Source organism: Carex rostrata, chromosome 2, assembly GCF_964058835.1.
Source record: "Carex rostrata chromosome 2, lpCarRost1.2, whole genome shotgun sequence".
Taxonomy (NCBI): domain Eukaryota; kingdom Viridiplantae; phylum Streptophyta; class Magnoliopsida; order Poales; family Cyperaceae; genus Carex; species Carex rostrata.
Window position 1 is genome coordinate 12,129,938 of NC_135919.1, and position 18,588 is coordinate 12,148,525.

At 29.9% G+C, this 18,588-nt stretch overlaps 1 protein-coding gene across 1 annotated transcript; it reads right to left on the bottom strand.

Moving 5' to 3' along the window:
• Positions 1-1,964: 1,964 nt before the first annotated feature.
• On the bottom strand, positions 1,965-2,875 carry LOC144550027 (uncharacterized). The gene has a single exon (XM_078298515.1). It carries the CDS (start codon positions 2,814-2,816, stop codon positions 2,361-2,363), a length of 456 nt encoding a protein of 151 aa, XP_078154641.1. The 5' UTR covers positions 2,817-2,875; the 3' UTR covers positions 1,965-2,360.
• Between the last annotated feature and the right edge of the window lie 15,713 nt (positions 2,876-18,588).

Below are 18,588 nucleotides of genomic sequence, written 5' to 3' on the forward strand. Positions count from 1 at the left end.
TCAAATTCTAAAAGCTCGCAAAGAGATGGAGGGCGTGGAGTATCAAGAACAACCCGAAAGTTGTATGGTTAAAAGTTAAAAAAAAAGAGTCACTTGGTGCCTAAAAATTTCAGTACAAGTTTATGATCCTCAGCAATCATGTATATTCCTTTTATTTCAAACAAAAACAACCAATTTTTCATTAGAAAATTTAATTTGACCATAGCCAACATTCTAAAATTAAGTACTAATATTTCGATTTTTCTATCTAATTGTATGTGTTATTTTTTTAAAATAAAAGGACATTGTTTGTGTAGAGTACAAGCGCTAGGAATTTGAAAATAAAACGGCTATAAATTTATTATCTAAAAAAAACTCTATGCAGGTATTACCATTTTAAAAAAAAATTACAATTTCTTCGTGCATGCTAATATTGAAAATTTCAGTAATCGATGGTAAGATTAAAAGTTAGAATAATAAGATGGTATATAAAAAAAATGTCGTTAAGCCTCAGAACTTAAAAGGAAAACAAGCATGACAAACTAATCTAATGCCAAAAATATTTATCTCAGCACTGTTAGCAAACCAACCTACTTAACACTGATACCTTTCTCAGTTTCTCACAAAAAGGAACAATCTGTAACCACATATCGTACCAACTCTTTAATTACCCTTCATTTCTGTAAATATACAACTCAAAAAAATATATATATGCAGACGTAGACTTTTGCAAAAGAGACCATACCAGTACAGAACATCTGTTAAGTGTTAAGCATCAATGTAATGCTATACCAGAAATCCAGAAATTGTCAGTGAAATGAGTTTAGCTGCAATTAGTTAAGCTACAATTTACTCAAAAGAAGAGGATGAGGCTATCGGGCAGTGGGGTAGTTTAGGAAATATTTAAATTAGGTTAATGTATAATTGTTATCTGTAACTTAAAAGACACAGTATGATCATTTAAATTTCCTCTAAAAATTGATCTTTTTCTGTTGTTGGCTTTACATAATAAGATTATAAGGGGCTGGAATGGATCACCATTGTGTATATTCTGTGGTAATAGGGAATCTGTTAATCATTTATTTTTTAACGTTGTCCTTATTCCATGATATTTTGGGATTTTGAGAATCTTGTTTACATATGTCTAAGACTATACAATGAGACTTATTGACAACATTTACATGGATAATATGTGGAGAAAAGAATAAACGAATTTTTTAGGTTGTGTAAAAAAAACACCTTATACATTTTAGCCAAATAATACACAATAAAGCACATATTATTATTTCAACTAAGATCTTTAAATTTGAAACATCACTTGCCTAAAGGTGCTTTATTCATGTCTTGTAATTAAGTTTATTACGATTATAACCCTGAGTTTCTCATTTACAAACAGTTTGCCATCTAATTAAGGGATAATTGATTCTTTTTATAATGTGTCTTGGCATAAATATTCCCTCCAAATTTTGTCTAGCCTCTTAATCCCACATCTAGAAATTTTGAATAAAAAGGTCATGTATATTGTAAAGGGATATTACACCTAAACATTATTAAGAAGCATAATTCTGCTTTCAAAAAAGAGCATTTACTTTTCGACATTTGTAACCCTTTTTATTTCCAAATAAAGTAATGCCATATTCGTTGACAGCCAAGTCATGATAGAATAATATTATTCTTTTATAATATATTTTCAGAAATAAAAGTTACGCAAAAAAATTAAGTGATGAAAGCATTGTATAAATATGTCAACCAACAATTGTAAAACTCCTGCATCTCTTTTCAGCACGATTTTTGAGCATTGACTTTGTATAATTTCAAATTTCATGAAGGATTCGTACTTCTTGTAACGTTTCGTGCATCATAATTACTGTTTGCGTGTGATGGAAGCTTGACAATAAGAATTATGTCTCAGAATTTTATAGTGTTATCTCCACTAAAAATTCTAAGCAACTTGTATTAATTTAAACATTAATAATTCAACTCCCTTCCAAAATCTACATTAATTTATTTTATCATCAGACGAATTACAATGTACAGAATGGAGACGAAAAGAATAATGTGGAGAAAAATACTTCATTGCATTATGATTTTGTACAATTTTTTGAAACAACACGACACAACAAAAGCAAAGCCCCTGCCTTCTTCCCACATTGACCCTGATCTTTCCCATAATTATCAAGAAAGATCTCCATCAAATTGGCCTTCTACCAATTGCAACAACAACAGAGAAATAGAGAGAAGAACCCCTCAAATATCAACAGGAGGAGAAAAAAAAGATGAAAACAAAGAAAGAAATATTGAAGACCAACAAAAAATGGGTTAATCCTCACTAACAGAACCAGTCAGCATGTTAAAACAAACTTCACAAATTATAAACCAAATTATGATTCCTCCACTATACTTTCGAGTTGCGGCCGCCATACCGCAACTCTTGCACTACTCCTCCTTCGCCGTTGACTTGATCGCTTCTCTGAAAGCAACTCTCTCAAATAATTATCATCATCCAAGGAACTCGCCACTTTAGGTGTTGGTTTGAAGTGTTTTTTCTTTAATTCCTTCTTCTTCTTCTTTTTCTCTGGTATGGATGAATTCGGTATGAGGAAATAAATATGCCCCCGCTTGAGTTCTGAATCGGGTGACATAATCCCAATCCTCTTTGCACCGCTATTCGAGCACGGCTTCGTTATGACATGATTCGGGTTTGCTTCGAGGATTTGCGCTGCCGTGATTTGGCAACTGAACTCTTCTACTTGACCATTTAAATGTACAATTCTCACAACATCTAGTGCTCCACAAGGTAAAACGCAAGCTAAACAACATCTCAGACTATTTCCCATGTTCTCTCTGTTTCTCTATCTTTCTCTCTCTCTGTTTTTATTCACCTTTTCTCTTTCTCTTGTTTCCGTTTGGAATGCCAAAGAATGGAAGGGTGGGGGCTTATATAGTTGGTGCTTTCAGAATCCCAACTAATAATAATTAAAAAACGATTTTAGAAAAAATAGAACTCAAAAATATTGTTTTTGTTGTGTTTTAAATCTTATCTAGCTCGTGATGAACAAGGAGCACCCCTCCATCATGTTCTTAAAATTTAAATTTCTCTGTGGAGCGCATAGTGTTTGTTGTTATGCAACGAGTCGATTCGGATAAATAAAAGATATTATAATAAATAAATTCGACATAAAAAAAAAAATATATATATATATATATATCATTATATGCTCAATTCTATGTACAAATATACCTTAAATAATAACTGATTTTTTTTTGTAAAGTACTATTGTGGATAAAGGTATAATAAAGAATAAAATTCCACATTAATACATAAATAATAAAATAGGAATACAAAAATAAAAAAGTAAGCATGTTTATTGGTTAGACGCTCCATAATATATATAAAAAAAATCATATTATAGACTAATGACTTGTTGCATAGTAGTTATCTTCCTATGTGCCACAGAAAATCCTGATCAATATTTATAATAGAGAGTAGTAGGCCGGTTACTATTTTATTCCTTTGCTGCACTGGCGGAGGGTTTTGTAATTAATTCTTACAGGGTGGCCACCTGCTAGATAATTAGGAGGGAATATACAGAGTTCGGATCTATGACCGTATAACAATTAATTTTATACTGTTTTCTGCAATGTTGATTAAGGAAGTAAGTTAAGGTGGTTATGAACTTGGGATGTTTCCAGGAAGCTGCCTTTCTCAATCATTTGCAGAATTTAGCAATTATTATTAGTACCGGACAGTACGGAATGATTACTGTAATACGGTACACTGTTACCACCTATTTTGACTCCTATTGATATATGAAAAATTAATAAGTTATTAAGGTCTCGCCGCTCAAAAAATTGTTAAATGTCAGTTATGATCTTAGGGTTTTTATGAAGTTGTGCCCACATTAATTTCACGGCAAAATTTCAGATATAAATACAGTTGACAAACTTTAGTTGGATAATTATTGCTCGTCTAATTCTACCAATGAAGTGGGACAGTCTGATCCAAATACATTTGGGGTAGGAAATGGGGAATTCGGATTACTATGTTACTGTATCTAAAATTACTAAATTCAGACGGTTCTTTAGATGTGACACGAATTTCAGAAGCTGCCCCTCTATGTTTAAATATGACACAAATTTCAAAAAACAACAGTGAATGGCTCCACCGATCAGTGAAGCAAATGCATTTCTGTCTCCACCAATTTTAATCAATGGTACTTGTTTCGTTGAAATATTTAAAATTAGTTTTATTTTAAAAGGAAAAGTCTTCAATTATTCGGCTGGGAGTTAATCTCAAGTCACTGGACCGAGTGTGGTACCATAGAGGATACAGACTCGGGAAACCCTTCATAACCTTCTTCTTAATTAAACATTAACAAATCGAGTTTGAAGGATAGAAATGATAATTTTGTAGCATAATCATAGTGTAAATATTCAAACTTGTAAAATAACATAATTATATTTTTAATTCAATGTGTTTAATTTCTTATGTACGAAATACATCATTTTATTACAATGTGTTTAAATTGCTTTCTTAACCTATTTTATGACTGAAACTGATTAAAGTGCAAAAAGAAATATGCAACTAAATAATGAATTAGTGTAACAATTTGAGCGCCCAAAAATTGTGGGTTTAAACGCACGGTTTGTCTCCGGAAAAGCTAGCATTTGATAACCTCTACCTACACACTACATCAATTGTCATCTAAAAGAAATAACAACAATAAGACCCACTAAACAGGTTGGTAATTATAGGGAGACAAAAAGGAAGAAGCGCCCAACTTTTCTTGAGTTATAAGCAAAAAATTATCAAACAAAAAGAAAAGGGGCCAATCATGACTAGTTCTGTAAATAGTCATGCATGCTAGTGGGTCTCAGCTCTCAAGCGCTCATTCAGTCCGTACAAACGCTGCCGGAGCGTAAGGGGTCTAAAGCTGTGCGTTACGGCTGGGTGCGTCCCCTGTTTGCACATCCTGCAATGTAAAGGCAAACACTCTGCAAACACTTTTCACTGGTTTCGGTACTGTTGCCTGCTCATCATTTGATGGAGTCAGATTCTCTGTTACGTATTTTGTAAACAAACTGCGTTGCAAGTCACTGACAGAATGCTTCACGAATAGTTGCTGTTCTTTAATCTGAGTCCGTAATCCCCCCAGGTACCTGAGGTGAAATTAATGAAAATGGACGGCCCAGATTAATTCCATTCAGGCTAAACTCAATCCGGTAGCTGTTGAGGCGAAGGGGGCCTTCTTTGAGATTCGTGCCAAGTGAAATGAATAGTCCAAATTCACCACTTGCACCTCAGGTACCTGGGGTGATGCGGATTCCTTTAATCTTTAGTCAGATCTCAGATGGAATCCAGTCTATCTGACTTGACACATAGAAGATTGGAATTGTACCAATGGTGGACAATTAATTAAGAATCCACGTAACAATTTTCTTTTTTTCCATAAAAAGTGTACTGTATTTTAGTGTAAATTCTTAGGGATGTCAATGGCATTATTTTATTTTATTTTTTGTTAGTATACCAGGTACGGATAAAGATAACAATTTTTTTTCCGTCACCTAACCCGTTTTCATATAAGATAATTTTTAAAAATAAGATTATATATATAAATATATATTTATATAAAGATGATACATGATATAATAAAGTTTTGTATTTTATTAAATTTTCATAATACAAATTAGTTGTATTCATTATTATTTTTTTATTTTTTTCTTGTTTTGAAAAAATATTTTATCGAAAGTAAAAATTGAAATGTCAATGGTACTTTTTTATTCATTTACCTGATCTGCACTGTATTCGAAAAGACGGGTAAGAATAAAAAAAAATTCCGTTATCATAACGGATATATATCATACTTGTTGACACCCCTATTAAATTCGAAATCCAGAAATGATTCAAAGTACTTAAAATTTTAAAAATTTGAACGTAAGATAATAAAATTTGGATACAGTTCGTTTATATTACGACATTATGTATTAAAATGCTAATATTTATACTGTAGAGTAAATAAGAAATTATTGAAATTATATAATGACATTATGATAAAACGTTATCTTTGATGGATAGTCCTTTTCTAGTAGCACACTTCAGCGAGGCTACTTTTGTTGGGTGATATTATTTTGCTCCATAGCAAAAGTTTTTTTTTTTTTTTATGATATATTTTGTTCATAGCAAAAGCAAAGGTACATCAAATTTCGCGAAGGGAGATGAGACGGGTCTGTGCAAGAACAACAATTCCCAACTCATATGTGCCAAATCTCACCAGCATTCCAAAGTTATCTAACTTGGTTTTGTATTGTTTTCTCGGTAATTAGCATATATTGAAATAAGGAATATTGCCGACAATTGGTGGGATTTTTGTTTAACGGCTAAATGGATTTAAATTAAGCAAATCAAGGCACTGAATTCCGTTGCAACGGCTAGGTGTCAACAAAGCCGCTGAGTTAGGGGATGAAACGTGCCAAAAAATTAAGCTCTCTTGTCTTATTTGTTGGAGAAATGCGTCATTACTGAATAGAGTTTGCTTCCATCGGTTTAAGCTTAATATTTTGTTTTAGATTACATTGGAACTTGAACACAATCCCCAGAGAAGATTTGCTATATACGAGTAAAGGAGGAGAGTTCAAATGCCTTGATTTTATGTGTTTCCATCGTATTTTTATTTTTAAAAACATTAATAATTCAAAATTTAAATTATAAATATCAAAATAAAATTGTTAGATGTGATATATGTTATTTTCTCTATACACTCGTAAAATATTATTACATTTTAATTTTATTTTTATGTGAATTAATAAGTTGAAAAATCAATGTCTAAAAATTATCCACATTAGTACATTTTTTTTACAATATCTTGATGACAACTAAAACAAAGTTGAAATGTCATAATATTTCACATGTAAATAGATAAAATGATGTAGAACATATCCATAGAGGTGCTACTTTTACCCGATTACCCGAATCCGATCCGGAACCGAACTGGATCCGACCCTGATCCAATTAAATTTGGATAGGGTATGGTTTAAAAAAATATAACCAGTTAAATTATGGGTACGGTTACAAAATTAATAATTTAATATCCGATCGAGATCCAGACTGGAACTGATACTGTAATGGATAGGATATGAGTTTCACTTAATTATCCGACCTATAACCAAACTCGTCCCGATACCCGTATAATACCCGATAAAACATATATTAATAACTATTAATATATAAAAATATAACTTTACATATTAATTTTTGCATAAGCTGTGGTGAGCTCAGTACTTATGTGAGAAAATATAATGCAGTCACATATTCGCTATGTCTATACACACAAATGGATGCCAAATTTATTCTTTCCGTAACAGCCGCATTAATTTATTTAAATACAATTTATTGCTATGAATACATCATTCAATATTTGTCTTAATATCCTCTGCATAATAATGAAAATTTATTGTTCTCATTGATATGTCCTTTTTACAAATTATTAGTGTTCCATTCATAAAATTTTTGAACCATAAAAAAGAAAATCGTCATCTCCAATATTTTAATTTTTAAAGACTATATCTCTTCTTCAATAGAGTTATTATTTTTATTGTGTTATGTAGTATGATATATTTTATTATTTATGAACAAGATCAATAGTATAATTTTTATTTTGCGGTAGTTTTTAATTTATATTATAATGATTTATGATATGAGATGTTTCAAAAATTATTATATTTAAATGTAAATGATTTTTCAAATACTTTGGAGTTGTGACATATACCCGCTTCGGATCCAGAACCGCCCTGTATCCGAAACAGATCCGATAATCTACAAACAAGTTATGGATATCTATCTACCCGGAACCGAAAGACTAGACCTGAAATATCTTCGGGTAGATAGGTATTCAGATCCGGACCCAACCCGATTTGAAACAAATAAGTATATGAATCGAAATTTGGACCCAAACACTTTTAGGATACGGATCCAAATATAATAGTATCCAGATCTGACCCGACCCGATAGCACCTCTACATTGTTATACTTGGGGGCACCACTAATTAGCTAAAAAAACTGAAAATAAATGCGATTAAAAGTAAAAGAGATGAGTTTAGAGAAATTGACACGCGGGATGATAACGGAGTTCGGCAAAACAAAGGCCTACGTCTCCGGGGCGTCGCAACCTCTTTCTAGGTGCGCCTTTCTATTACCCAATATGAAAGGATTACAATTGTGAACCGAGAGCCCTTACAAAACGAGAAGTCACCGCCAACGAGAGATGAGCGCCGACGAGCCCTTACAACCAAGGGAAGTCACACAAGCTACTCAAGAACAAGAGAAACACTCAATATATTACTCTAACCTAATCTAATTAGAGATTAGTGAAGTGGGTTTGAGGTTGTTTGAGATTGATTGAGAGATATTGAAGTTTATATTGAAGTTTTAAGCTCAATCAACAATGGTGAAACCAAGCTCTCAGAAAATCGCCTATTTTGAAGTTTAGGGATGGCTAGGTTAGTTTGGGAAGAAAGCCCAATCCCCCATTTATAGAGTCAGCTAAAAAATGAGCTAATTGAGCTAAAACGTTACAACGTTTTTTCCCTTTAGGTTTTCAAATTGTCTGAAAGCTCAGTAAAACGTTACAACGTTTGTAAAACGTTACATAACGTTTTGCATTGTAAAAACTTGATCAAAATCAGGAATTTCTGAAGTTTGGAAATTAACTAAAACGTTATAGAAAACGTTATAACTTTTTAAAACGTTACAGCAACATTTTAAAACGTTACAAAAAACGTTATAACTTTTTAAAACTTTACAGCAACATTTTAAAATGTTACAGAAAACGTTATAACTTTTTAAAACGTTACAGCAACGTTTTTGACTTTGATCGAGTTGTTTCACAGCGTTTTCTTAAGATATAATCGTTATAACGTTTTACAAACGTTACCAACGTTTTTATCATGTTGAAACAACATCAAAAACACTTTACCAACTTTAAAATATTACAAATTAAATTCTTGATAAATATCTTCATGATTTCTTCGGTTCAAGCATTCTACACTGCAATTCCAATTCGGCTTGAACCTACATAATTCTAAAATAAAAGAAATCGTAAAATTCAATAATTGTATGTTTTGCAAATTAGTCAAATAGGCGAAAAAGATTATTGCGCGAACAACATACATATCCAATGGTTTTTTTTGTTTTTTTATTTTTAAGTTTCAAATTTTTAGTTATTAAAGTTTTTAAAAATGGAGGCATAATGGAGTTACCAAAAATAGAGGCATTTGAACCTAAGAAATATTTTTTCTAAACAATTTGTATAGGTAAAAAAATAAAAAGCAAGAGAGAATATATTCTACATATGGAGATGCAAACTTAAAAAATAAAGTATACACATCCTATTAGTTTTGGATAAATGGGTGGTCACCACTCCTGTCTACCAAGCTTTTTATTTCTGGAGCACGAATTTTAAGTTTATATGAAAATAAAAAGGGCACTAACTTACGAGTTATAATATATACATTAGGAATTAGACTAACATACAGATATTTATATTTATGTCAAAATACAAATGATTTAAATTATATATTTTTCTAAACATAATAATATTGTAGGATAGCTAACTATACTATTTTTAAAACTATTTTATTATTTTCTTAATTTTTAAAAGATAATCCTATTTTTTATGCAAACATTGTACCTTTCTTTTACCACCTTAGAGTCATTTCACACGTGTTCATTTATTGGACAACTATTAAATCATGCATATTTTTCACAAGTATTTCAAGTTGTACACCCACAATGTTTAAATCAAATTTAAAAATAAATAAAATTAATATGAGTTTAAATTTATCAAAGTAATTTATGAGTTTAACTTCAAACTTCAGTAGTTAGGTTTCAAACAATGATGTTGAACTATTGATTTTCATCTATTCTTAAATTTATACAATTTGAGCTTTAATATGAAAATTAGAAACATAAATATTTGAGTAGAACTAGGGTGTTTTTAAGTTCACTAAGCTTTTTGGTGAACTCAAGTCTAAAACCCATCAAATCAGCTTTAAATTAAGAATCCTAACCGTTGAAACCCGCCTACCTTACGAGTGATGCGTCTACATGTGAAAATTTTAAACATTCGAATTAATTTAATATAAAGTCAATTGGTCAAAATTAGTATAAAGTGACCGCTTGACTTTATACTAAATTAATTCGAATGTTTAAAATTTTAATATGTAGACAGATCACTTGTAAGATAGGCGGATTTTAACGGTTCAAATTCGTCATTTAAAGCCAATTTGACAGGTTTTAGACTTGAGTTCACCAAAAGGCTTGGTGAACTTAAGAGCACCCTAGTTCTACTCTAAATATTTAATTAATTTATCAAGAGGAGGGTTTACAATGTCTAAATTTTATGTGTCTCGATTATGTTTTTATTTTTTATTTTATTATAATATTTTTTTAAATTTATATGTTAAAATAAAACCGTTATATTTTATCTATATAATTTTCTCTATGTGTACATAAAATAGAAAAATCAATGTCCATAAATTATTTACATTGATGTATTTTTGTAAATATTGATACCAATCAAAACAAACTTAAAATATTGTCATCTTTTATACGTGTATAGAGCAAATGATACAAATCAAATTTATCACTTTTACTTTAGTATTAAAATTTTAAGTTTTAAGTTATTAAAATTTTAAAAATATAGACACACCGAAAAAACAAAATATTAAGGTATTAGAACCCTTCTCATATATCAATGAAACTAAAATCAGCGTTGTAAATTTGTTTTTTGTTTTTCTTTTGCAATAAAAATAGCGGGCAAGTTCCGATTTATTATATTGAAAAATGAAAAAGATACGAGGACCTGACAATTTTTATAATTAATTTAAACCTTAAGTTATAAATCACTTCTTGTTATGAATAAAATATTAATGTGGATGTCCATAACTCCCAATATTCATTCTCCACTATCCCCACTACTCCATGCACTACAATTGGAATTGATGGCCACTACTATTGGAATTCATTTCTCCATTTATTATTTGTTTGGTTTTCATTTACAATTTGTAGCCTATAAATAGAGGCATTGTAATCTTGTATTGTATACACATATGAGAAATATATGAATAAAGAGATTGCCATATTTTTCCTCTCTATTTTGTTTATTCTTCTTATGCTTGTTTATATTTATTTTATAACACGTTATCAGCACGAGAGTTCTACTAGTTGAAGATTCGAGGTAATTTTAATAACTTTTATTTCAATTTTATTTATATAAATAATACTTCCTAGTAATTGCTAAATGAAATAAGTTATCAATTTATTTATATTTATTTTGAGATGTTTAGTATGATTCATAGAATTTTACATGAAGTGCATTTTTTAATTTAATCTTCCTGAAGAAGATTTAAAAGAAAAATCTTCTTGAAGAAGATTTAAAAGAAAAATCTTCTTGAAGAAGATTTATATGATGTACAAATATTATATAGTGGTTCATATTTTTTTTTGCCTCAATAATTGAATCTTCTTGAAGAAGATTTTAAAATATATTAAGAAAATCTTCCTGAAGAAGATTTAAAGAAAAATTATGTGATGCACAAATTTAACATGATGTTCATATCTCAATAATTTAATTTTTCTTGAAGAAAATTTCAAAAGATATTAAGGTCTTCTTGAAGAAGATTTTAAGAAATTTTATATGATATGCAAAAAAAAAAAAAAAAAAAAATTCAAGTAATCTTCCTGAAGAAAATTTATGTTGTTCATAAAAATTAATATGAGAAGATTTCAATATATCTTCTTGAAGAAGATTTCAATAAGGTTTAAATGATGTGAAATTTTTTGATGTAATCTTCCCGAAGAAGATTCAAAAAATATTTCAAGTTTATATATTATCTTTTTTTTAGGGTAAAATGCATTTTACGTTTTTTCATTGATAAGAAAATTATTTACAGGAAGTTTATATATTATCTTTTACATTACAGTATGTTAATAAAATGGTCCGAATCCATCTGATTATATTGTTATGTTAATTAATGGCCCGAAGCCATATGAATATAAATTATGAAATTGGCCCGAAGCTATTTCATCAATTTTATCAATTGACTTGAAGTTCAATTATAAGATTAAATTATTGAAGCCACATGCTAATCATAAATTTATAATGTGAAATTTTGTTTTCATAATATGCAATTTTATATTTAGCAACATAACTAGCTCTATGATTAAACGTTGTTGTAATGGTTCTTGAAAATATTCCTTTTGATTTGTTTTGTTTTCGCTCTCTTGAATAAGTTGATTCGCATTAGTTAACTACATAATAAAAAAAAAATGGATGATTCGTATTAAAAACAATGAGTTAAAACGAAGCATTCGGAGAAAAAGAAATTTTCATTCCGTATTATTTTTTTTTGTCTTTTGTGCAATATATATATTTTTCAATAATTCAATCTTCTGGAAGAAGATTCTAAGAACAATGCTATGATTTTGATCTTCCCGAAGAAGATTTCAACAAATATTAAGAAAATTTTAAGAAATTTTTCTGAAAAAAATTTTAAGAAATTTTTCTGAAGAAAATTTATATAGAATTAATGTAATGTTCATTTTTTTTTTTAATTTAATCTTCCAGAGGAAGATTTCTAGAAATATTTTGAGTATATTTCTTGTCTTGTTATGGTTGAACAAAATAATAATTTCACCAGAAGTGGAAAATAATATGATAGACAAACTATTAGATATGAACGTGGTAATGAAAAAAAGACGCATCATTTCACTAGAAGTGGAAAAAATAAATGAACAAAAGGAATTACCACTAGAAGTGGAAAAATAATGAATAAAAAGAATGAAAAAAGTGACAGAATAGCGAACAAGAGAATTCATGATGATGGTAAAGTCACGTACATGTCGTACACCGATGTACTTGTCGTATCCAAAATATATTGTTGACATATATCAAACACAACTAAAAAAAAAAAAATAGAAGTAAAATGTTTAAAATAAATTAATCTTGTTGAAGTGATATTTATTACATTTTTTTATACAAGTGTAACTATATTGATGGAGAGTTATTTATTTATTTTTTTCGTTGAAGAATGAATATTTGATATTTCTTTTATCAACAATGATATAAATAATGAAGATATATGTCTCGCCGACAGTGCAACAACTCATACCATCATCAAATATATTTCTCTTATTTAGTAATGCAAGGAGCCAATGTTGACACTATTGCCGGTAGTAAAAAAAAAAATATTGAAGGCTCCGGAAGAGCTACATTGTTGTGATATGGAGGAACACAATTTATATTGATGATACATTATGTTATTCTAAGTCTCAAAGAAATTTATGAAGTTTTAAGAATATCCGTCGAAATGGATATTATATTGAGACAACTAATGAAAAATATTGAATATATGAAAAACAATGCATATTGAAAATAAATTGCATATGTTTTTTCTCCGACTTGTACTACATATATATTAGTGCAATTGAAATACATATTATTGTAAATCAGAAGTTTACATACAATAATATGTTTATAGTTTGGCATGACCGGTTGGACCATTCCGGATCAATAGCGATGCGAAAAATAATAGATAATTATGAACATTCATCAAAGAACTAGAAGATTCTTTAATCTGATGAAATTTTTTTGTGTTGGTTTTATTTCTAGAACGTATACAATATGATATTTGTGGAACATTATATCCAACATGTGAACCATTTGAAAATATTATGATTTTAATTGATGCATCAACAAGATGGTCACATGTATGTTTATTATCAAATCGCAACATGGCGTTTGCGAAATTACTTGCTCAATAGATTTGATTAAAGAGCATAATTTTATGATTATTCAATTATGAAAATACGTCTAGACAATATCGAAATTAATGTTGAACATCCTGTAGATGTTCGTATATAAAAAGAAGATATGATATTTTACATACAACAAAATTAATTCGCATCATGCCAACTAGTTATTATAAAGCTTTCCCTTATAATTGGTTTTTGGTCACATACCTAATATTTCCCATATAAGAATTTTTGAATGTGCGGTATATGTTATAATTGCTCCACCACAATGCACTAAAATGGAATATCAAAGAAAGTTGGGAATTTATATTGAATTTGAATCTCCATATATAATAGACTATCTAGAACCATTGATGGGAGATTAATTAATGGCTAATTTTGCCGGTTGTGATTTTGATGAATAAAAATTTCCAATCTTAGGGGGAGAAAACTATCAGCTGGAAAAAAAAATATATTAGTATGAATTATCATTGTCTTATTTTGATCCTCGTACTAAAGAATGTGAACTAAATGTTCAAAAGATAATTCATTTGCAAAGGTTAGTGAATCAATTGCCAGACACATTCACAAACTCAAAGAACGTGACCAAATCACATGTACCAGCTGCTAATGCTCCAATTAAAGTCGGTGTCCCTGTTGGACAGACTAATTATAACACGCATGAAGCGTGGAAAAGCAATCGGTTCCAAAGATTAAAAATATAAAAATCCTCGAAAAAGAAAAGGAGCAAAGAATGAAAATGGTCAAGTCGAGGATATGATAATTTCAGATAAAACTCCAGAAGAGAATAAAATTATAAGTAATATTGGAGTTCCAGCAGAAACTCAGGTATCTGAAATTCATGAAAATAAAGAGATCTCGATAAATTATATCATGAATGAAATAAGATGGAACCGAGATGAAATTGATATCAATAATATTTTTGTATATAATATAGCGCTAAACATAATAAATATTGAGGATCATCACTAGAAGTCTATTAAAGAATGTCGACAAAAGAATGATTGGCCAAAATAGAAAGGTGCAATTGAGGTAGAGGTAAACTCTCTTGAAAAATGAGAAGTTTTTGGACCTGTAGTCTTTGTATCTCAAGGTATAAAACCAGTATGATATAAATGAATATTTATGAGAAAATAAAATGAGAAAGGTGAAATTTTGAGATATACTCATATGTGGTGGATGCAACAAATTTTTGATATATAATTAGTCTGGCAGTCCATGAAGGACTTAATCTGCACCTAATGGATATTGTTACAGCCTATGGCTCGCTTGATAATGATATTTATATGAAAATCTCTGAAAGATTTAAGATGCCTGAAGCATGTAATTTAGGTTCTCGAGAACATTATTCAGTTAAATTGAATAAATTTTTATATCGATTAAAGCAATATGGACGCATATGCTATAATCGTTTAAGTGAATATTTATTGAAACATGGATAAAAGAATGATATGACCTATCCATGTATTTTCATGAAAAGATATAGAAATAATTTTATTGCAGTTTATGTTGACGATCTAAGTATTATTGGAACTCCTGAAGAGCTTCCAAAAGAATAAAATTTAAAGGAAGAATTTAAGATGAAAGATCTCGGAAGAACAAAGTTTTGCATTGGATTGCAAATTGAACATTTAAAAATGATATTTTTATGCATCAAGAAAATTATATTGCAAGAGTGCGGAAATAATTTTATATGGATAAATAACATTCATTAAGCAATCCGATGGTTGTAAGATCATTAGATGTAAATAAATATTATTTAAACCTCGAGAAAATGATGAAGAACTATTTGGTCCTGAAGTACCATATCTTAGTGCAATATGAGCACTTATCTTGATGAGCATACAATACATGATATATTATTTATAGTAAATTTATTAACAAGATATGGTTCTTCTCTCACGCGAAGATATTGACATATAATTAAACATATATTTCACTACCTATGAGAAAATTTAGCAATACACAAAAACAAGTCAAGTATGTGTTTGGTTAAGATCTGTGATTTAACACACTTGTCAGACATGTAGATTGTCTTTTAGAGAAATGATCCTGAATATCATATATGAATATAATATTATATGTATTGCTCAATGAAAGAAATGATACATTAAAGGAGATATAACAAAACATATTTCACCAAAAATTTTTTTCACATATGATTTCCAAAAGAATAATGTTATTAATGTTCAGCAAATCCATTCAAGTGAAAAATCCAGCAGATTTATTCACTAAGGCACTCCCTATAGCAATATTCAAAAAGCTAGTTAGTAATATTGGAGTTCGCCGACTTAAAGATCTTGATTGATGCTGTCATGAGGGGGAGTTAATATGCACTATATTTTCCTTAACCATGGTTTTTTCCACTGGGTTTTCCTGGTAAGGCTGTAGTTGCGTATTTAGAAGAATATTGTACTCTTTTTCCTTCACTATGTTTTTATCCCATAGGGTTTTTCCTAGTAAGGTTTTAATGAGGCATATTCTTATGTAATAGACATCCAAGGGGGAGTGTTATGAATAAAATATTAATGTGGATGTCCATAACTCCCAATATTCATTCTCCACTATCCCCACTACTCCATGCACTACAATTGGAATTGATGGCCACTACTATTGGAATTCATTTCTCCATTTATTATTTGTTTGGTTTTCATTTACAATTTGTAGCCTATAAATAGAGGCATTGTAATCTTGTATTGTAGACACATATGAGAAATATATGAATAAAGAGATTGCCATATTTTTCCTCTCTATTTTGTTTATTCTTCTTATGCTTGTTTATATTTATTTTATAACACTTCTAATTTTTTTTATTTTCATATATTTTACCAGATTTGATGAGAAGATGTTGAAGAAAATAATTCTGGGTACGCGTGCGGCGCACGTGATGAGGGAACGGATGCCAAGCGAGAGGAAGTTTCCTGGCAACTTGGTGCAAGGCCAAGGCACCGACCTATACAGCTCACAACTTGGACTGATCTGCTCCTTATATCTGGGTCCCACTTAATCTAACGGTTCACACGGTTTGGGCCTATGGCTGATTAAATTAGGGCCTCTCAGTCTGACACCAACACAGATGACAACTCAGTTGGGCTTTGTAAGTTTACTATGTGGGCCCGTGTGGGCATGTGGGTCATGTACTATAAGTCTATAATACAGGAAATATCATTTATACCCCTCTAAAAGCTTGAAAACCTACAAATTAGAAAGCTGAACATTTTTCTTCCAAACTACATATTTTTACTTTCTTAATAAAGGATAAAATGATAACTTCATAAATTTAAATTAGTTTTAATAGAAAATTTAGAGGGGTAAATATGATATTATAAATTTTAGGATGGAAGATGTAATTTTGAGATTTTCAGGGGCATGCATGAAATTTTCCCAATAAAATATTAATATTATTTTAAAAAAAATTATTGGGTATTTTATTATTGGAGACCATCTCTCAACTAATTTTTTGATGGCTTGTCCTGTATGTACTTTATGATGCTTTGCTGTCCGTGCGCTTATTTTTCTCGTATCAGAGGCGGTGGTGTTATTATATTAGCTCTGGAGGAGTATCTATTGTCTCTTGGTGGTTGCTCAGCATATTTATATGGTAAACTAATAATGTATATAAATGAATGCGGGGGATTTGTTGAGTTCAAATCATTGAGATCTGTTAGGTACTGCATGATTTGTGTTTTAAAGGATATATTTTCTGATAGTGGATGACCTTATTCGTTGATTTCAAATCATTGCTGTTGTTTTCATAAGAATGAAATGATGAATTACAAACAAAAAAATGAGATAATCAAATATATTAGTGATTATATGATAATGATTTGGTGATGAAATCAGAAAGATTTGGTGATGAAATCAGCATGTTTAACTTTCTCTATTGATTATTATTATATATAGGTTGGATGATAATTTTCAGGTAACAATATATTAGTTGAAAAATAAAGAAAAATAATTACAAAAGAAAAAGCAATTGTCAATAAAATAAAGAAAAAAGAAAAATAAAAAGAGTATCAAAATTCAAAACATAAGTTTCTCATTCCAGAAAAAAGAAGATTCATAATTTGTTTGATTTGAGGCGGCATGCTGTTCCGAATTTCTTTTATTTGAAGTTAATTTGGGATGATTTTGATTTGTTTTTCACTTGGCAACTTGCTCGGAGTGATTAGTTGTTGTAAACTGTATAAAATACTATTTCATACTAATTTTAAAAATTCAAAACATAAGTTTCTCATTCCAGAAAAAAGAAGATTCATAATTTGTTTGATTTGAGGTGGCATGCTGTTCCAAATTTCTTTCATTTGAAGTTAATTTGGGATGATTTTGATTTCTTTTTCACTTGACGACTTGCTCGGAGTGATTAGTTGTTGTAAACTGTATAAAATACTATTTCATACTAATTTTAAAAATTCAAAAATCATATGCCGATTTAAGAGTCGGCGAAACTAAACGCGATTCCGTCAGCACTTCCATCTGAATCCCACTCAATCCTCTCTCTTTTTTTTCTCTCCTCTCCGTTCAAGAAGGCGCTTCTACCTAATAAATCTAACTATTGTTTTTGCTGCTTCTGTTTAGTGGATCTGACCACTGCTCTTTGCTCTGTTCTATATCCAAGCAAGTGCTTTCGTCTAGTGGATCTGACCATTGCTCTTTGATCCGTCTTCTATTTTTTGAGTTCAACTAACGGTGGTGTGAATTCATTCCACCCCGTAATATCTAACTATAGTTATTATATGAATAAGGTATGTGTTTTTAATAATTGTTGCCGGTGATGATGACTTCCACATTGACGTCTC